The sequence below is a fragment of the Hippocampus zosterae genome, chromosome 15, assembly GCF_025434085.1.
Source record: "Hippocampus zosterae strain Florida chromosome 15, ASM2543408v3, whole genome shotgun sequence".
NCBI classification, from domain to species: Eukaryota; Metazoa; Chordata; class Actinopteri; order Syngnathiformes; family Syngnathidae; genus Hippocampus; species Hippocampus zosterae.
Genome location: NC_067465.1, coordinates 2657708 through 2679418, shown reverse-complemented (window position 1 = coordinate 2679418; position 21711 = coordinate 2657708). Strand labels below are relative to the sequence as shown.

General features: G+C 45.1%; 3 protein-coding genes across 3 annotated transcripts; all 3 read right to left on the bottom strand.

Moving 5' to 3' along the window:
* Positions 1 to 312: 312 nt before the first annotated feature.
* plk3 (polo-like kinase 3 (Drosophila)) lies at positions 313 to 8627 on the bottom strand. The gene is made up of 15 exons (XM_052087283.1): positions 8272 to 8627; positions 6996 to 7103; positions 6794 to 6910; positions 6487 to 6616; positions 6236 to 6323; positions 5159 to 5254; positions 4283 to 4481; positions 3505 to 3631; positions 3236 to 3351; positions 2786 to 2906; positions 2566 to 2649; positions 1819 to 1981; positions 1607 to 1736; positions 1391 to 1501; positions 313 to 534 (listed from the first exon to the last, which is right to left on the bottom strand). Exons 1-15 carry the CDS (start codon positions 8488 to 8490, stop codon positions 340 to 342), a joined length of 2004 nt encoding a protein of 667 aa, XP_051943243.1. The 5' UTR covers positions 8491 to 8627; the 3' UTR covers positions 313 to 339.
* A 1462-nt stretch (positions 8628 to 10089) lies between these two features.
* On the bottom strand, positions 10090 to 13079 carry cacybp (calcyclin binding protein). Its single transcript, XM_052087320.1, has 6 exons — positions 12928 to 13079; positions 12067 to 12277; positions 11887 to 11983; positions 11604 to 11703; positions 10614 to 10708; positions 10090 to 10533 (listed from the first exon to the last, which is right to left on the bottom strand). Exons 1-6 carry the CDS (start codon positions 12943 to 12945, stop codon positions 10368 to 10370), a joined length of 687 nt encoding a protein of 228 aa, XP_051943280.1. The 5' UTR covers positions 12946 to 13079; the 3' UTR covers positions 10090 to 10367.
* A 556-nt stretch (positions 13080 to 13635) lies between these two features.
* On the bottom strand, positions 13636 to 15048 carry mrps14 (mitochondrial ribosomal protein S14). The gene is made up of 3 exons (XM_052087325.1): positions 14902 to 15048; positions 14446 to 14610; positions 13636 to 14059 (listed from the first exon to the last, which is right to left on the bottom strand). The coding sequence occupies exons 1-3, from the start codon at positions 14968 to 14970 to the stop codon at positions 13877 to 13879; spliced, it is 417 nt and encodes a 138-aa protein (XP_051943285.1). The 5' UTR covers positions 14971 to 15048; the 3' UTR covers positions 13636 to 13876.
* Positions 15049 to 21711: the final 6663 nt, after the last annotated feature.

Here is a 21711-nt window from a genome sequence, read left to right as displayed (position 1 = left end):
GCACCATGCAACCAAGAAGTAGAATCGGTGGTCGGGTTATACTTTTTCTTTTTTTAGGCATCCATCATGGAGTATCCAATCATTAGACATCGCCAAATAAACTTTGGACAGGCACAAACCCTGGTGGGCAAACGCGTCATCTGATCAAAGTGGCAGGAATATCACATCATCAGCCATCTTGGCACCAGTCCACATGGGTCGAGGAGGCCCGTTACGGCGCCGCAAAACTGTCAACCAATCAGGCTGGAAGCCGGTCATTGAGCCTCGAAAGTCACAGTTGGCCAGTCTTTTTTTTTTTTTTTTCGCCCCCCCTCCCCCTTCTTCATCCTCTTCTTCTTCTCAGGCGTCGGCGTGGTGCTGCAGGAGATGGAGGACGTATCTGAGGCGGTGCCGCAGCTCCGCCGTGCAGCCCATTTCGCTCAGCATGCTGAAGAGGTACGTGTAGGAGACGCGCTCGCGGCTGATGTAGGTCAGCAGGTACGAATCCAAAGACTTGGACAGGATGATCTTCGTATGGTCGGTGTAGAAGTTCACCTGGACGGGAGGAGGAAGATTGATGTAAGACATCCGGCAAAAAATGAAACGGATTGTCTGGTGGAATACTTTTAGAAAAAAGGGATGCCTTTGCTTCCATGTGAACTCTAAGGCTAACAGAACTTTATGTCTTTGATATTCTGTTTGGTGGAAGGTTCATTTACAACAACAAAAAAACTGAAGTGTCATGCTGTGTCACCATTTGCTTACAACGTACAGTAGCTGTCACACCGCCATCGGAAGGCTTAAGGTTAAGGTTACATAAGGAATAGTTCACGTAGATACGGATATGAGACTTTTGAATAAATCGTGTGTTTGGAGTGCAAAATGACAAGTGAAATGAGCCAGTGGTGACATGCATGTCCAAGCGGTCACGGCGGAGTGAACAACGACCACTCTGTAGGGCGTCTTAGTCGCCGCAAGTCTCCAATAACACCGGAAAAAGTCACTCGCTTTAAAAGTTGCTAAATTTAGCCACAGACGCCAAGTTGGCAACCCTGACGAGCTGCTCGCTTCATTCTTGCCATCATACCGAAAGAGTTTGCAAGAGGCTAAACCTGCCTCTGCCCCAAAAATAGAAATGTTTCCAACCACAGTCTGACGAGTAGATGTTGCACATATTGACAGAAAGATGTCACTGACCTTTTATTAAAAAATACCAAGGAACTCAAACTACTCTAAAAAAAAAAAACCCAACGTCTCCTTTAAAATAGGATGTCATAAAGTATGCCAGACAAAAAAATATTTAAAAAATAATCCATTAGAACGCAGTGATTTGTGTCAGCCAAGTTATAATCTACCACAATAGTTTCCCAGTTGACATTTTCAACTTGCTAACTTGCTAAATAGAACTAACCTGCAGCGTTCCGTTGTTGAAGAGCATGACGAGCGCGTGGTCCGTCTTCACCCACTGCAGCAGCAGAGGAGGGGGACCGGGAACTGGTTCATGACAGTGAATATCACCACCCTGCCGGTTAACAAAATGGACCAAAATTCACTCATCTGGAACAAATTTGGACATTATTCTTTGCGGCGGCGTTTTTTTTTTTTCCTCGTGCTCATTTTCCGTTACCTCCATGAGATTTTGTTCCATGTAATTGGCCATGAGCTCGACAATTTGTTTCTGGTTCCGAAGCTGCTCCGGTAGCGAGCTGGCAGGGAAGCTAAAGTGCTTGTTGTTGGTCAAGCAGTAGTGGACCGTCCTGGGGGACGGACGGACGACAAACAGTCAATGTCTGCATTTGCCGACTTTAAGAGTCGCCGTCGTGGAGGCTTTCCACTCACTTGCGTTGGTCACAGAGGCTGAGGTGTGTGCCCTCGTTGAAGAGCACCCCGATGCTTTGGTCTGACAGCTGGTAGCCAAAACCGTATTTGTTGGAATAGTCTACCCATTTGGTGACCCACAGGAAGGATTGGGGCCTGGACAGGCACGGTGGGTTTCTTGTGGCTGCAGAATTTGGAGGGGGGGTGGGGGGGGGGGGGGGACACAACAACCATGACCGATAAGAAACAAGGAAATTCCCATCTTTAGTGTGACACTCAAAAACTACAAAGTATTCCGGTCCCTTCAACCCGAGCAGGTCAGGAGAAATTCGAGATATAAAGACCTTAGACCAGGGCTGTCAAACTCATTTTAGTCACGGGGCCAATTTGGAGTTACGTCTTCCACTCGGAGGGCCGTTATGACGGTCAAACCACAAAATGATGACTTGTACACAACAAATTAATAGATGACTAGTTTCGAAATCGGTCAAGTCAATTGCGATCGTTTGTTCAAGTGAGGGTGAGCTGGGCAACGCAAACGATTGCAAAATCTCAACGTTATTTATGACGCGTGACAATTTGACATTTCGGTACAGATTTTGGCAAGTTGACACACACACACAAACCATTTTTGCTTTCGCGGGCCACATTAAATGACCCGGCGGGCCGGATCTGGCCCCCGGGCCTCGAGTTTGACACCCGTGCCCGAGCCTGACAAAGAATCAAAAGGGTAAACCACTGGGCTGTGACATGTAGATCAATGCTTACCTGCAGGCATGGTGGCCAAGCAGCCAGTGAGAACCTTCATGGCAGATTCAGCCACAAAGGAAGGCGTGACGACATCCTCGCAAGCTGGAGAGAAAAAAATAAATATATCGATTAATTGGGGGGGGGGGGGACAACTCCACACACAATAAATGAAGTTGTGTTATGGTGCTACAACTTCACAGAATTAGCCCCACCCCCTCAAAAAAAAAAAAAGGCCTACGTTCAGAGCTGCTGGCCATGGTGCCTTTGAAGGAGCGCGAGATGGACTTCCTGGATTCCTCCTCAGCAGGGGTCTGCTCCAAAGGCACCGAGTTGAGCAGCTGAGCGGTGGGCGTGGCCACCTGTGGAGACGCGACGACACAAACTCATGAAGGTGACGTTACCATATATGATGGCGGTACTACATGTTCCGTTGGAGTCCATTTTGCCGTCTCTATCATTTGATTACGGCGAGTCATCATCCCAGTTCGAGAAATTCGTCTGGATACAAGATATTTTTCACGACGATGTTCAGATTGCTTCGGGTCAACTTGAACTTGGTGAAATGATGTTCGAGACCCCAGCCGCACGTAATTTCACGGCAACGATTTGAATTTTGGAGATGAGAAAAACGACAGACGAGAATATCGGGCCCGTTAGCTCCTGAAGCTAACAGGATAAATAGACGCACCTCATTTGGGCCGACGGTTTTGTAGCTGATCTGGCGGTTGATGGAGCACTTGACGATGCCCGACACCAGCTTGGAAATATCTTTGTCCTCCTTCTCCTCACAAGGCGCCTTCTCCGCTGCAACACGGCGAGTCACACCCATCAAATTAAACTTGCAAAACAAAGCCAAGTCACTTGAGCGTTTTAATTTATTTTTAAGCAACCGCTCCCCATGAGCCAGAAACAAAAAGCCAACCTGGCAAATGCCATCGGCGCTTTGGTTGCGTTTACCTTTCGCTTTTTTCTTGCCAAAGAGACTCTTGGCCACTTTGGTGAAGAATTTCTTGGCCGGGCTGGGGGGATGGAGCTCGGGCACCGTTACGCAGCTGTTGGGGGGCAGTTTGTCGGGAGTGAAACCCTGCGGGGGCCAAAGGACGCAGACAGTAAGGATGACGCCAGACACTTCTTCCTCCCGAACTTTGACCCCCGCCCCCCCTACTACCACACAAGAACCATTACTTCACTCAGGGGGTAGAGTCATGAAAATACCACCGAGTATTTTTTTTTTAAATCATCGATTAATCAGGTAAGATTGTATTACAAAATCAGTTTAATCACCAATGATTGTTGTTTATTTGGCATCGTTACAGAATCGCACACAAAAAATTCCGTCATACTCGCCAAGCTTTTTGAAACCGGTTCAGCTACTGGTTATGTCATCGTTTTCCAAACGTCTACGAGTCGATGCGTTATTTTCTTCAAACAAAAGAATTGGTCTGCTCAGACTAAAACGATCAAAAAATTCCCGCCGAGACGCTGAAGTCAGAGGATTTGGGCAAATAAACGTTCAACCGCGTCTCGAAATGGCCGCTCCGTTCTTAAAATGGCTGCCAATTGTATCATCGATTCATTTTGGCGCCTCGAATGACAACGCAACGAGTGCTCGTCAGTGTAATATTGTAAACGCATCCTACGACACTAAACGTACACAACGACGGCGCTCTCTGCTCCCGAAATTGCCCCCCACCCCCCGGGGGAATAAATAAAAAGTTGTCCCAATGCGAATTACTTTGGTGAAGAATTCATGGTTGAGAATTTGATCCAGGCCGAGTCTGTCGCTGGGGCTTTTCTGCAGGATGCTGGAGATGAGTTTCTGCGCGGCGGGCGAGAGCCCCGAGGGCAGGTTGTACCGAACCTCCTTGATGCATTTGTACGTCTCTTTCAGGTCAAGAGTCTCAAAGGGGGGGTTGCCGCACATCAGTGTGTACCTGAACGGGAGAAAGCCAGGCACACCGTGTCACGACTCGCCCCCAAAAAATTATTCAATCATTCATTCATTCATCTTCCGAGCCGCTTGATCCTCACTTGGGTCGCGGGGGGTGCTGGAGCTTATCCCAGCTGTCTCCGGGCAGTAGGCGGGGGACACCCTGAATCGGTTGCCAGCCAATCGCAGGGCACACAGAGACGAACAACCATTCGCACTCACACTCACACCTAGGGACAATTTAGAGTGTTCAATCAGCCTGCCACGCATGTTTTTGGAATGTGGGAGGAAACCGGAACACCCGGAGAAAACCCACGCAGGCCCGGGGAGAACATGCAAACTCCACACAGGTAGGCCAGAGCTGGAATCGAACCCGGTACCTCTGCACTGTGAAGCCGACGTGCTAACCACTGGACTACCGGGCCGCCCCCCCAAAAAATTAATATTTTTTTATTTTTTTGTGGGGGGGGGCAGGAATTGGCTGGCCTGGAGTTTTGACACCACCACGATTAGTTCAGCACATCATGTCCTCATTTCACAATTGAGCGAGGACGTCGGCCATTCGTGTTGCGGCTTGCTCAAGACAACGTCACTCAAAGTCTTCACGCACACCGAGCGACTTCAAGCACACAAAAAGCCTCAAAAGGCCGACGCAAAACACGTCACATCGGTTTTACTTACATGACACATCCGAGGGACCAAACGTCCGACTCTGTGCCGTGGCCCTGCCTGTTGAGTACCTCGGGGGCCAAGTAGTTGGGGGTTCCACAGATGGTTCTAGGAGGGACACACGCAGGAGATTTGTTGAATCACCTTCTTACATTCAAAACAATGCCTGAGGGGGGTGGGGGGGCGAAAACTATTTTAACGCTCAGGTATTCCACGGCAACGTGCCAAACCGGCAACGAAACTAGGCTTTTGGCACTGCCTTCAACTGCCACTTGCAAACCGGTTTAGGTGGGAGATCGAGAAAGGTTGCATGATTGCGCATGTTACATAAGCGCAGAAAGAAAAAAAAAAAGACGGGCAATCGCTTTTTGAATGGTGAAGACCTGAGACTAGAGATTCAAGGTTGACAATATTTCACAGTCGACATGATTTCTCGAGCATCATGGGGGGGGGGGGGGGGCAACCTGTACTTCATCACTTCAGACAAGGCCACATTCACACTTACACGCTCAAATCCAATTTATTTTGGCCATATGAGACACTCATCTTCATTTTTTTTGTAGCGGTCGTTTGTCCTTAAATGTAGCCAATTTAACCCCACTTGAAACAAACTTCAAGTGGATATTTGCGGCGATTGTAGTCATACAGTCACGCAGAGGATTAATTTAGGACACTTGGCAATGACGTGACGTCGTCTTTTCCAGACGTCTCCAATAAATAAGAGCCGCCTCCTGTCCCCAAAATATTTCAACCTCCTCCCACCTTGCTACCCTTGCGATATGAGCCCCACCACCGCACCACATCTTTGGGGTGCACGCCACTCGACGACATGCTTTGCGTGCAACATTGCACAGTCGCTTTTTTTTTTTTTTAAATGTGAATGAGTACATAAAAATATCAAACTTTAACATCAAATTGGGTACCATGCCCTGCAGTGTGAATGTAGCCATATTCACCTAACTTGTAGGCGATGCCATTTGTGAAATACCAAGTACTCTATCCCAAAAAAAGACTATCCTCTTGTCCCGTCTGTAAAGTTGTAGCCCACTTCACTTTATGAGGCCCTACAAACAAACAAACAAAACGTACTTTTTCCTCTGCTCAACAGTTTCCAGCTTGGCGGCTAGGCCAAAGTCTCCCAGTCGCAGTTCCATGTTTTCATTCACAAAGAAGTTGCCTGGAAGAGAGACAAAAGCATTTTTTTAAAACCCCCAAAGTCAGCATTCAGTCAAAGTCACACAGCAGATGCTTCGGATGCTTTTGTGCACATTTGCAACATTCCTACCCTACGCATCAAGCCCCGCCCTCATCCCATCCTGCTGCTGCTGTTGTTGTCATACCTAGTTTGAGATCTCTGTGCAGGATGCCTCTGCTGTGGAGGTATTTGAGGCCCGATATGATCTGCTTGAGGTAATATCGCACTTCGGGCTCCGTCAGTGTGTGTCTCGCCTTCCAAATGTGCGCCAGTGACTGCGGGGTTGGGGGTGGGAGGGAGAGAGCGGGAGTGAGCAATGAGCCAACCGCTGCAACCTTCACAAAGACGACAGCAACTGTCCACGACCGCCTTAGACTGACGTCAACTGTCAGATTGCATTTGTTGAGCGTGCAGAGTTTAAATCACACCAGGAATCCCGGACAAGTCCTCACCTTGCGACTGCAGAGCTCGAGAAATATATAGATGTTATCCTGGTCCTCGAAATGGTGAGAGAATTTCACCACGTGCTTGTGAGACAAGGTTTTGTGCAATTCAATCTCATTGGTGATCTGCGATAAAAGGGAGACGGTGAGCCAACTCATTTGTGATAGGGGGGGGGGCACCAAAAATACTGCGTGCCGCAGTCGCCTGTACCTTCTCCCTCTGGTGCGGTTTGGACACTCTGCTCTGTGGTATCACCTTGACGGCAAACATTTTGTTGTTCGACAGGTCCGTCATCTCGTAGCATCGCGCGAAGCCACCCTTGAGAGAGAAGGAAAGACGTGATTACATTTCAATTGGGTGAAATAGCCCTCGCGAGGATCAAGCGGTTCAGATAATGGACGGATGGAATCTGCATAGCTAACGCAAGGGTGGGGGATCTGGTAATTTCCCCATTACGGGACAAATAGAGGTTATCTTAAATCTTCACCTATAAATTATCATTCACACAAATGACTCAGGACACTACTGAGCACATTTTCTAATGAACTGTCCCAACGATGTGTCAACGAGGGAACAGAAATGTGCACATCTTATACATACATACATATATAAACAAGGGTATAAATCCCAGCAGGTGCGAGAGATTTCATCCATTTTCAACATCATTTACTACATTTTACATTTTAAAAAAAATTAAGAATTCCAAGTGTACATGATTTAGGACTGAAATGGCCACCCCTGTTGCATTAAGGCGCAATTCAAATATCTTTTGAGTCAAGTCTCCACCAAAAGCACCCTTGGCAAGGAACAAGTCTAAATAACATTCACAATTTGATTGCAGGGATGGTGAAATCCACATTCACAGCTCCATCGATCCTATATTTGTCATAATCTATACCAAACATTCATTGGTGCACCACATGGAATGGCCACCGACTGCTTTGGTTGCATAGCCGCTAAAACAGAATTTATTCAAAAGACCTTTGTATAGATTCTAAAAATCAAATCCAAGTCCTGCTCGGTCGTTGTGCCTGAAGCATCTCTGGAGTCATTGGCATGCAAGCGAGGCAGTCCAAAAAGAAAACGCTCGGATGTACGATGGCTAGCAAGGCAGGCACGCAGGCCGGGTTGCTGCATTCTCATTAACCGTGAAACTGACGTTGGTCGGCTGCTCTGCGGCATCTCACAGTCCAGACATGACTCGGCAGCATTAAGCGGTGACGCGCAACATGTTGATAGAGCGTCTTGGCTATTTTTTTCCCGAAATCTTTATGGTGTTATGTACCATGTCCGGGCAGAAAAAAAATGGAGGAGGGGGGGGGGCGCTGGGGCTGAAGCTTCGACACATTTCTTCGTTAACATTGACGCACCGTGTAGTGATTACACACACCTGCAACACCGCGTGTAATTTTCCCCCACACAAATAAAACACGCCGACGACGCGCGCGCGCGACAACATCGGATCATGAATCATAAATTCGAGTACCTTTCCCAAAAGCTTCCCTTTGCTGTACGACCGTCCCGTCCTGACGTCGGTCACCACCTGCGCCAACTCCGGTTTGGCAGACTCCGATTTCGAGCGGCCGGCTTTGGCCACCGGAGCGCCGGCTTGCTGGGCTCCCTCAGCGGAGGGCTTGTTGGTTAAATCCGCATTCATGGCGTGGCACGACAGACGCTGCGCCGCCGTGAAACAACCGATATCCATTTGAGAAGGCGGCAAGCAAAACACACACAAGAAAAAGAGCCTTGTTGTATTCCTATTTGGAGGAAAACCCGGTGTGCTTGGGGAGCGCTACGCCTGCCTCAGTCCACTGAATCCATCTAGTATGTCCGGACAGAACGTCCCACAATGAATATATATAGGCGATTGTGACGTCATAACTTGTGGGCGCGGTTATGGGGAGAAAGTCTCGACGAGACAGACACGCCAGTCAAAATGGTCGGAAGAGTGAATTGGAAGATACAACACGTGAACATAATACTGCCTTATTATTACCAACTTAGCTTTCCTGTTTCCAGAAATTTTATTGCGAATGATTCATGATTGACCTTGACCTCATGTATGCCGTGGTACCTTGAGGATACAAGGTCAGTCGTTCATATCTTCCTTTCCCAATGAAATAAATGGAAAAGGCTCTTAATCCATTCCAACCCCCCTCCCCCCCACCTCCATAAAACAACAGGGACGGAATACCACATCATAAGTCATATATTGAACGCTGCACAACCAGTGGCCAGATTTGCCACACGTGAAATTTGACGGCAGAACCCAACATTGCAAGAATGCAACGAAGACTCAGCCAGGCCATTCTAGAACCTTTAATGAAAAGCGGCTTTAGTACCATTTGCCAGCTCCATTGACTCTGAAGACCTTCAGCAGCTGAGATTGGATCAAATAAAAGTCTCAAATATGATTGGACAGAGAATAAAAATCATCTGGAAGCTGTGCAGCCGTGATAAACGTTACCTAACGAAGTGAAAAGGTTGTTAGGAAGGGGTTACAACAATTTCATGGAACAATATAATTTAAGTTGTACAAGTAAGTCTGTTCCTCCTGCAACGTCCTTCTCTCGATTTATCTCAACGTTCATATTCCCCCCATAAATTTCCCTCACGGTAAAGAGAAACAAACGCACCCACGTTGTGTGCATGTTTAGGGCTGATTTGATCACTGCTGCCATCTGGTGGACAGAAGCTTCGTAAGAGATTCTTTCGTAAGACATTTGAGTTTTCAAACTAAAAGTAGTCATGCCCACGCGACGCAAGAAAGCACGCCCAGCTGCGGTCTTCGTTTGCTTTATATTTATGTACTTTAAGTGTTTTTTAAATAAAAAAATATTGACTTCACCGCTCGATCAGATTAGTGAGACCACAACGCGTCTCGACGTGCGTACGAGTACCATATCGGAAAACCAGGATAAGACTCACTGTTATTTGCATGATGGAAACACGACTAAACAGCACCTCCTGCCGGTAGCCTCGTTTGAGAGTAGATAGTCTAACGGGAAACCCAATTATTTGGACTCTTCGAGAGAAATGCAGCTGGTTGTAATCAAATGGAAAAAAAAATAAAAGAAAACAAAAGAAAAGCTGTTTGAAGTATGTTCCGGAATAGTGCTGTTTAAACAATCGTACAATTGAATAACAGCAGAGCAAGAAAAACAACAATAAGGCATAATGAAAGACAATTGCAAATGACATCCTGGTGTACAACAACTCAACCTATTTTTGGAAACTGCTTAACCGCCGAGCTGCCATGAACTATTCATAGAATGTCAACAAAATAAAGGCGGATGATGGTGACTGCTCGTATGAATTTTTAATATCAGGTCAAATTTGATGTTGTATATCTCGGAGAGGACAAATATAGTTTCCTGAATGTGGGGTTGTTTTAATCCAAGCTAAACCACAACATGCTCAAACTGTACCCCAATAGTAGTGGTTGTATATTCTTTAACACAATGGACAGCGAGTAGCAGGTCATCCAACATGTGATGAAAGTAATCTCATTTTTTGTATTGGTCACAATTGGAAACGATCATCTCTCATGTAGTCCCGCCATGGCGGAATGGTGAGTGCAGTTCAAAAATCCATCATGCCTTCTTCTCCTCTTATTTTCTTCTCCTGAGATTCCGACCAAGCTTTGTTGATGGTCCTCTTCATCTCGTCGTCACCATCCGTGTAGATTTTCTTCAACATGCTCATCAGTCCCTCGCTGGGGTCGGCGTTTTCATCGACGCTGGGCTTACTGTCAACAAGGAACGGGCCAGATTGAATTGTGATTAAAATCATGCCACGGGATCCTGTCAAAATTAGGCAAGATCTTACTCTTTCTCCTTGGACTGTTTTTCTACCGTGGTGAGGAACTCCCACTTCTTGGTTGCCTGCTTCTTGCACATGATCACAACCATGTCTGTTTTTATCTAGGGAGGGCAGGACAGAGCTTTTAAGACATCATGTCCAAAGTCCGGCCCGCGGGCCAAATCCGGCCCGCGGTCGACTTTCATCCGGCCCTCGGCCCCCGTCATAAAATCAGTGCCGTCTGGCCCGCAGGTTGGGCGCAATGGAACACGTGTTGCATTGACTGAGGTCTCGTAGACTGGTGAGTGATGTTTCATAGAGTACTGCTTCCCTCTAGTGGCTAAATGAGTAATAGCATTCACTAAATGAGTAATAGCATTTAGACACTAGAGGGCATCACTGACGAGTTAACAAGACATCACTCCGTGTTTATATTGACTGATATGTCATATTTCAAATTCCTGTTTCAAATGAACCAAAAGAAATTCTTAAGATTGTTGAAATTAAAATAAAAATGGAAATGTGAAACAGACTGGCTTACTAAAATTTGTTGAACAATATTGTTGTTCAATGTAAAGAATGTCAGCCAAGGTCGGCCTCCCGACATTTTACCACATAAAATCTGGCCCCCTTGGCTAAAAGTTTGGACACCCCTGTTTTAAGACATTGCGCTTATTGCAAAACAAAAGTATTTTTCTATGACCTGTCTGTGTATGTTCCTACAGTGCCTGTATGTCAAATTTCTTTATTTAAAGGTGAGTCTTTATATACATTTCTAAAGTTGATGATTTTTTTTGTGTGTGTTTAGTTAAACTCCAAAATTCCTGCAAGCAACACAATACATTCCCAGAGTGGGGAACAAGCAGACACATTTTTCTTTGATTATGTTTTTATGATTGTGAGAAACCAAAATTTAACTCATAATTAAATTGAGATGAATGAATTGCGCAGCCCGAGGAAATATGGTTCGTTCAACATTCGATTTGCATAAGCTAACTGAAAGCATGTGCTTGTCACCTTGGTGCTGCTGTTCTGCTCATCAATTGGATACAACAGATTGAGAACGATCATCTGGTGATTCTTTCCATCGAGCTCCTTCACCAGCACCGAAAATGACCTTGAGCATTGGAAGAACAACATCCACATTGGATTGATTACTATGCGGTCAGTTAAGAAATGTAATCATGACTTTAATACTGTGGTCCGTGATAGACAAATTTGGATTACGTTGCCATAGCAATCACAGGACTAACATTGTAAACCGTGGAGCCCTTCTACATACTTGTTTTTCACGGCATACCTTTCTGAAAACTTGACTTCCACTTTCTCAGATGGAATCTTGTGCACATTTTTCAAAGTGAGATAAATTTTCACAAACTTCTCCGACTGGTCCCACGCTGCATTGGATTGAAATACGCACATCCGTGAAGATTATAATTGAAGGGAAATAGGACAAGCAGTGCTTTGCACAGCGGCGTACCATAATTGGTGATCTTGACCGTGTACACTGCCTTGGAGGACGCCACCGGGTCGGCCTGTCTCCGGGCTTGTTGCTCTTTCTGTTGACGTTTGGTGGCGAGCTCTTTCTCAACCTTTGTCTGCTCTTGCTTGAGCAGCTCCTGCACTCTCTTCCTCTCCGCCTTCTCCGTGAGAGAAGACAGCTCCAACAAGTCTGCTTCCAACTGGGTGATCTGTTTCCAGGGAATGCATTGTCTGTGTTAAGTGTTCTGTCAGCATTTACATTTGATCACACTTTCACACTTTGGTTGGTTGGTACGTTCAACTAACAACCAACAGCCATGTTTAGAATCTATTATTTGACCTAACTTCTCCCTACTCCAACACCTTATTCAATTGCTCAGGATCATTTCAGACTTCTACGGAGTTTGCTGATGAGCTGATTGCTTGAATCGGGTGTGTCGAAGTAGAGAGATCGAGGATATGGCTCTCGAGGAACCGGAGTTCCCAACCCCTGTACTCGACACGTGCTGTTGTAGAATGTTCTACACTTAGACGTACTCGCAAACAAGCACGTTTTGTGGTCGTCTTTCTTTCGTCATTCAGTGGGGAGAATAAAATTGATACAGCGGGGATATTCGCACCAACACTTTTATTGATAGCGCAGTACCGAAGAAAGATGAAAAGAAATTTAAATTAACACACGAAAAAAAAATCGAATAAATCGGTCCATGTCACAATGTTCAGTAGTCTAGCTAGCGTGAGTAACGTCACTTTCACTTCAACCGAAAAAACGCCAGACGGCTGAGTAAATACGTCAAAGCTTGTAAATGTACCATCTTACATATAGATTAACGAGACAAGTTGGGACCGTGGGACATACCTGCTCGGTTAGATCCATTTGAGGTTTGGATTGTGTAGTTTTGGGTGATTTGCAGAAAGACGCTAGCAAGTGCGTATCAGCTCCGCTAGTCACGTGGGTCCGTTCCGCTGGACCACCTTCTTCCTCGACAACTTCAGTTGCGGTTAAACAAAACGGTGAGCGCGCTACCGCAACCCACCGCACAAATGTGGCATTGCACATAGGTGGGATACATCCTGGACACTGTTCGATCATGTACAAGACACTGCTTTATACATATTCTACCGCTAAATTCCCACGTATTGCTCAAAGTACACAGAATAATGTGAAAATAGCATATGAACACTTCTATTTAAATACTCGAGTGACTGTAATTCACCACGTTTTAATGTAGTGTGTACTCAGCCTATTATGCATGACAGTACAAAAAGTCCCAATATTAGCAACAATTCATTGTATATAGTAAAATGTGACCCATAAGTTCGACAACTCAAAAAAGGATTTTTGAAGCAAAATCTAAAGGAAATAACGTGGTTGCACAAATATACGCACCCTAATACCTAGGGGGTTTGACTGTTATAAATTAACCATTCACATTCATACTCAGGTTCAGTGAGAGTTGGCAAACACCAGCCACCATTTAAAGTACCTCTTATTTACCGCGAACAATGTTCAAAATGGCATCTAGAGATTATTTCAACATTTCTCCAAATAAGCAAGTCACAAACATTAATGTACACTTCTATTTATTAACAACGTTAGAGAGAATGTCCCATTTTCCATCCAAACCTTAAATATGTAGTCACGTACAATATACTTTGTTGGTACCAGACGTGCTCTCCTGCACACATTTCAGATAAAAGGAAACTATTTGTCACAATTCTTGACTAAAACACCTTCACGTGACAATAAATCGTCAAAATGAGTTGCGCAGTCACTGCCATCGAAAGTCGCCAGTTGTCCTCCGAGTTTACCACCTCGCCCTCAGGATGCCAGACATTTGGTTGTGGTCGGCCAGGTGACGAAAGACGATCCGACTGAGTCGCCACCTGCGCTTCACTCCCCGCGGCCGGGAGGTCATCACGCACCTGTTGCGTATCCTCACAGGACAGGAGTCTCGTGGCAAAGCTGCGATTTCTTGATCTGCCAATTCCTAGAATATGTGTAAAGAACATTTGAAGAGTGAAGTTCAAACAAAAACAAAAGGCCTGTAGATTAGCTTATAAAACGACCATATATCTATTTATACACTTTACATTCTGACTGGGGATGCACGAATACCAGACTGTCCAGTAAACGTAATTGTAGAAATGCATCGATAATACAGACCAATACCATTTCACTAGTGTGTCATTTCCATTCTTGGTCGGAAGACTTATGTCATATTTTTGGTAAATGTGCATAATACTCACACCACACTCAGTTAGTTACTCAACTAATTATTTGGCAAGCTGTGAACAACATAAGTAGCCCCACAATGAATTAATTCCGATGCACAAACTGTTGAAATCTATTTTTAAACATTGCTGTGTTTAGTACCTGGAGTTCTTTTGGTAAGATGGTGTTCTTCCTCAGCGAGTTGATTCGCAGCCGCTGGTCAGCATAGTCAAAGGCCATTTGTCTTCTCTTGACATCTCTCAGCATCTTCCAGTCAACGTAGTAACCCCTTGCTTGTTCCACACAACCCCAGCAGACCCTCAGAGCCTGCAACAGTGTTCTGCTGGTTATCAACTGACCAACTTTGTTCCCCCAAAAAATATCGTAGTGGGCAAGGTGAATGGATGCACCCAAACACATTCACAAGAAATCTCATTTTCTTAGAAGAATCGTGATTTTGTTAGCATGCAATAATATAAACGACTCTTGTAGAACAATTTCTTGTACTAGCGTACGAACGCACGAGATTGGGACCCGTATCAACTCACAGTGGAACACAGTTCAATATAGTACAGTATCACGTTTAAAGGACACAATCAAAACGTTACTTTTAAGTACCTGTTTAGGAGCGCAGAAACTGTTATAAAGGACATCGACACCCAGTCGTGCAACAACGGCAGCCGCCATGTTGAATTAAATCGCTTGGTCCTGACGCCGACTCCAGATAGTCACAGCTCAATGTCGCCGCCTATTGACCAGGAAGGCGAATCTAAAATAGTGTCAGTCACGATCTTGACCTGAGTCCGAAAAAAATATAAGGCGAAGACCGCGCTGCGCTTCCATCCACTCACTAAATATATAGAAAAATACATAAATAAAAATAGACGCTGGCTTGATGATTACAAACAACACCATGAAAATGATTAAGTCCGTGTTCAGTTATGAAAACAGACCAAAATACGTGTAGATAACGTTAGAGTGGCAGTATGTATCTTTCAAAAGTAACTGGTGGGGAGAGATTCAAAGCTTTGGACGTATTTTTTTGCCGTTGGGGGCCTTAAATTAAATTGGGTACAGTTTCATCGATAAAAGGCAAAATGAACACAACAAATATACGAGTCCTCTTCGGTCGGATTGAAGTACAGTACACACTTTGTCCAAGTATAATGTCAAAACTACATGTCGCATCCATAGGGTGGCAGTATGCATCTACCAAAATAAACGCTGGGGAGGATCTTCACAGCTTCTTGGGCAAACTTTGAAGCTCAAGAGTTGTATAATTGCGGCTTGGTGATGGTGATGGAGTGCTGCCACCCGTGAAAATGCTATCACTGGCTGTATAGTGGTGGCTTTGTGCAAACGCCACTAATTTGCAGTTGAGGGATAAGCACCTACTCTGGAAGGAGTGTCGGCGTGTACAGAATTCTCCAAAAAGCCAACCACAGATTTTTTAATTTGGACAGGTTCCAGATGGGCCCGGATTTTTGTAGATGACATCCCCACCCGCCACCCTTTAAATAAGACATTTGCCCCCTGCTTCCTTTGCCCATCTCCATTGCAATCTGTCTTATTGAAAAATATAAAGAATCAATAACTGTACACAGTACAGATCTTTTATTAAAATTAAGTACAAACAAAATTAAACAGCTTCAGATCATATTAGAATTTCCATAATTATGCTGATTGCTGTATGGTGGATACGTAAATATTAACACATGACAAACAGCAGCTGGTGGCTTCCTCTCTAAACACATGCTGTATAGAATATAAAACAGGCTTTGAAAATCTTTGGAGAGGCCCCTGGCATACCGCATATGAACACTAATGGTGGAGCAACACAATAGACAGAAAATCTAATAGTAACCAAAGGCATATTTTCTTTATCCTTTGCGAATAACAACTCGTTAAAAAAGCCAACTAAGTAGTTGTGACCGTCTCTTAGGTGTACTACATATCTGCCTGCCTGTATTACGCTGCCTCCCAGTGGCTAGAACCTGCACGCCAGAAAGAAACGTGCAATGATAATCTATTTTTCGGATTGAAAAACTTTTGTTAATGAATGATTGGATGTTAGAAAATATGCTTCATCCCCATTAAGTCAAACTGTGATTTAAACATGTCAACAAACGTGAAAAAGTGGTTCACGCTTTGTGTGTATCGCAAAGGTCACCAAGCTGAATAGACCAACGAGAAGGCCACGGGGTAGAGTAAAGGCGCAGAGTTCATTCGGTTTTACTGAATGCATGCAGTGCTTCATTAAGTTCATCCAAGAGAAAGAACCCCTTGAAGAAATGATTTATTTCTATTTTGATGGAGCCTTTGTGAGATGCACTCCAACTCCCGCTGAGAGGAAAATGTGAACGGGAGACATTTCCCGTATTTTTGTCACTCGGTAAAATAAATAGCTTTTCCCACCTCCAGATTTCTTGTCAACTGAACATTTGGGACGTCACTTTTCAAGCCTTCAACCGGCTCGTTGTTCCACACTATGGATGACTGTCACGGCAGCGGCGACGGAAATGAGCAGGTTGCAACATTTTCAAATAAATCAACCGTAGTCAAACCATTCATACTTGAACTCAATGAAATGCTTAGTGGAGAAGCATTGTGCATCCACACACAATCTAAAATAGCTGTAGGGAGCCTTCATCATATGCGTGGGAGACGCTTTCGTACTAAAAAAAAAATACAAAAAGAAATAAAAGTCCACCGATGTGCAAAGTTCGACTGAGCTTTGTACTAGACTTGCACTCGGCATGAAAATAGGGCCCCCCCAAAAAAAGCTTCATATTGATTGTATTTAGCAGATGTTGGATTTTAATATGGTGCCGTTTGAAATTCATACACTTCCTAATAAGGGCCTTCATGCTCCAAAAACCTGTTATAAAGACTCGACTGGGAATTTTGAATTCATAATCCGGTTGCTTCCAATATTGGAGGTCCTCGGTTTACGACGGAAATATATTTTTATATGTATTTTTTTTTTACGCCTCATAAAATTTGATACGCGTGATCGTTTTCCGTTTCTGGAAATTGTGGGAAATGCTGTATGCTGGATGTTTCATCATGCTCTTGGAGAGACAGATATATCACCAACTTCAGATGTCTGCGCGTCTCGACACTTGCAGCAGAACCAGCAGACTGTCGCGGATTTTTCTTATGTTCTGCCAAGGACAACATTTCAAGAAAACCAAAAACTCCATTCCTCAGATTTATGTGATGCAGCACAATTTTTAAGAATCCGATACCGTTTCATTCAAGCTTTTGCAAACTTGCAATGGTAAGAGAATGGTGTCCCCCCCCCTGCATGGTCTTGTAAAGTAAAAGTAAAAATAATAATAATAATAATAATAAAAAAGTGATTTTGTGAGGGGAAGGAGTAACATTTGTGATTGTACTTTGCAAAAGGGATTACTAGCACTGTACGATGTTTGGCAGTCCTCAAGCTTTATGAACAAAACTTTTATGAAGCAAAAAAAAACGTAAAAATAATAAATCTGAAAGCGTAATTCCAGGTGTTGTTTCACCAGACCGAAAACAGTCGCATCATATCAACTATCTGGTCCAGACGCCACTCATGACAAGGAAAAACTGCTCACATGGTTTGCGTGTGTGTGCGCGTGTGTGTATGCACGTGTGTGTGTGTCATCCAGACTGCGGGAAAATACAAAGAAAAATAATTAGAGTAGTATTAGAGGAAAAAAAAAATAAGCTAACCGTTTGCCTTTCTGGTAACTGGAAATAATTGATTAAAATGTTTTATTAAGGTGGTGAATGACTTCTGACATGTAAAACAAAAGTGTTTCCATAGCATTTCCTTTGGCTCTTGTGTTCATTTAGTTTTTAAATCAGTATACTATCGGATTATAAAAACAGTTGTAGTTGTTTTTTTTTTTTTTTTGTACATTGCTATGGGTTAGCGGCCCGGTAGCCCAGTGGTTAGCACGTCGGCTTCACAGTGCAGAGGTACCGGGTTCGATTCCAGCTCCGGCCTCCCTGTGTGGAGTTTGCACGTTCTCCCCGGGCCTGCGTGGGTTTTCTCCGGGTGCTCCGGTTTCCTCCCACATTCCAAAAATATGCATGGCAGGCTGATTGAACACTCTAAATTGTCCCTAGGTGTGAGTGTGAGCGTGGATGGTTGTTTGTCTCTGTGTGCCCTGCGATTGGCTGGCAACCGATTCAGGGTGTCCGCCGCCTCCTGCCCGGTGACGGCTGGGATGGGCTCCAGCACCCCCCGCGACCCTATTGAGGATCAAGCGGTACAGAAGATGAATGAATGGATGAATGATATGGGTTATTGTGAACAAACTTTGGGACAACCGGGTGGACGGACTGGTAGCCAGACCATCACAAGGGAGATGCACTGAACAACGGCACACAGCTGTGCTCTTTAGCGTCCGCAGAAGGCCGACGGAGTATTGATTTGATACTCACGACAGATTGTGTGCGCGTGTGTGTTCATTCACCAAAGGACAGCTGAGCACACACAAGAAGAAACGATTCAGCAAAGCACCCGCATGGCCTTGACTTGTTTGTAATTAAATCGTCTTTATCTCGTCCACATCCTCGGATGTGACGACTCACACGTATCTAGAAGATTGGGGGGCTGGAGGGGGGGTTGAAGCCTCTGAGGCATTTGGCAAATGTAAACACATGAAATCTTTTCCTGCGCTTCCCCTAAATCTAATCACGTCGCTTCCATGTAAACACATTGAAAACGTTATTTTTTGTTTCTTTCATGCTTATAAAGGGATGGAAATAAGTTGATATTGTCATGACGTAAAGTTTGCGAGCGGAATAACCCGCAGACAAGCCAGACGTGAGGCTTTCAAGAGTCCGTTTTCATGTGGTGACGCGATTTGGATTCGTCCGTCGCTTCTCAATTTTGAATCAAGTCGGCTTGGACGGCAATTCCGCTTCGCAGTGAATAAACTGCTTCCAGATTCTCAAGGGAACACGCAATCAGTGGCACTGCGATGCCCCGTGGGGCCTTGGGCGGTTTGATTTAAGGTTAGCCATACACATATCATAATTGTCGTGTCTTTTGTATATTACAAATGCGGCTTTTTATACACATGTGTCGGAAAATGCATTTTAGGAACATATTAACGGATGACGACAGACCTCTAATTTGTCAATAACGTTTTGTTAGCCGTTATTAATAGCTTTGTTCACCCCGACTCTTAATTCTACGCAACTAAATGGTTTTAATATGATAAGATTATTTTATTTTATTGACAGCTGGATGAGAAATTGAAGTTTATCAGCGGCGCAGTGTGAAGCAGCAGGGGGGAAAACGAAAGTAATAAAAACGTTTTGGAAGTTCTCCTCGGGCCCGCGTGGGTTTTCTCCGGGTGCTCCGGTTTCCTCCCATATTCCAAAAACATGCATGGCAGGCTGATTCAACACTCTAAATGGCTGGCAACCGGTTCAGGGTGTCCCCCGCCTGCTGCCCGAAGATGACTGGGATAGGCTCCAGCACCCCCCCCCCCCCCGCAACCCTCGAGAGGATAAAGCGGATGGGAAAATGGATGGATGGAAATAAACAATGGCGTCAAATAAGACGGTGACACTTTTTGGCACGGGCGCTGATTTGTCACTTTAATTACGCCGCAACACCCGAGACGCCGAAACTCATTTGGTAAACAACAGCTGCTCATCCCGACGAATACGCCAGCGCCATGCGGGAGTGGAGCGAATTGGCTTGGTTGGATGGGACAGGGAATGAAGGTGAAGCTTGTGCAGCAGGTGCGCGGGTGCGCTCAACTCAATTGCTTCTTCCACTGAGGAAAGTCGCACGGAAGGATGGAGGCCCAAGCTGGCTACGATATTGACAATTTCACATTCTCATCCATCTCTATTGTAATTCATGATGTTCCCCACATTCGACTGGCCTCTGAGAATACCGGGGCAAGTCCGAACCAGGGGGGCGGGGGGGTTCATTTTGTTACGCTTGGCGCATTAAACTGGCTGATCCAGCAACACAGACGTGGTGACAAGCTGGTGGGAACTTTGTGGGGAAAACAGCTCAGTGGTAGAATATATATGTTGTTAGTATTTTGGGTTAAGGAATTACCATGAAGAGACGGTAAATGAGCTGCTTCCAGTGTTATTTTTAACTTTGGAAGGAAGTGTCAATCCTTGATAATGATTGTGTCATTATGGAGCATCCGGTTGTCTCTCTGTGCCTGTGCACGTTTTCTAAACATCCAGTTAGCAAGCTTGGAGGCCTGTCCGTTTATCGTTAGCTTCCATATATTCACATTCATTCATCATTCATTCATCTTCCTAACCGCTTGATCCTCACTAGGGCCGCGGAGGGTGCTGGAGCCTATCCCAGCTGTCTTCAGGCAGTAGGCGGGGGACACCCTGAATCGGTTGCCAGCCAATCGCAGGGCACACAGAGACGAACAACCATTCACCCTCACACTCACACCTAGGGACAATTTAGAGTGTTCAATCAGCCTGCCACGCATGTTTTTGGAATGTGGGAGGAAACCGGAGCACCCGGAGAAAACCCACGCAGACCCGGGGAGAACATGCAAACTCCACACAGGGAGGCCGCAGCTGGAATCGAACCCGGTACCTCTGCACTGTGAAGCCGACGTGCTAACCACTGGACTACCGGGCCGCCCATATAGATATATTCACATTTCATGGGAAATATTCATATTGAATTTGTAGATCTATTTAAAAAGGCTCTATTGTGCATGTCAAGGGTTATTCCGTCTTGCTTGGATTCCCTCCCTTTCGGTCACCAGAAAATTGTTAATAAAGCCTCCATTCGCGACTTGTCAAGAGGCGCATGGATGACACTTAGATTACACACGCAGCAGGGGAGCCGAGTGGAGTTATCAGCGCAGTTCCCAAAAAAAATAAATACAAGTTTTCCTCCAACAAAGCTCTATTTGACAAACACTCTCTAAATCACTTGACAACACACAAGCAGCGATTTGGCGGATGCTGAACCATTTTTCACTCAAGAGGCTTCAAGTGGTTTATTGCCACTTCCCGTTGAGATCGACTCAAACGCGCAACATAAAAACGAAGCAAATGATCATTTGTGGATTTCAAACAACCGCATACGGGAAGTTTTCTTGAAACAGGCAAAGTTCCCTTGTAAAGCTTCGGCAACCTTGACGTGGGGAGGCCTGACGGTGACGGTCGTGCAGGCAGGAAGCCGTTTAGTGCTTATTTGAAATGCAAACCCCTTCCTGTCGACTCTTTATCCTAAATAAAGCTTTCCTTTTGGCTTTTCCTCCTTAAAACAAGCCCCTTATCCAGCCATCTTTTCTGCTGAGCGCATTCGTTTGAACCCCCTACTCTTGCCACCATAACCAAAACCTTACACAACACTAATATTATTAAAGGTACAGAAAGTCGCTGATGGAAAAGTGAGCGGGCGTGAGGAGAGACTGAGTGCCCTTT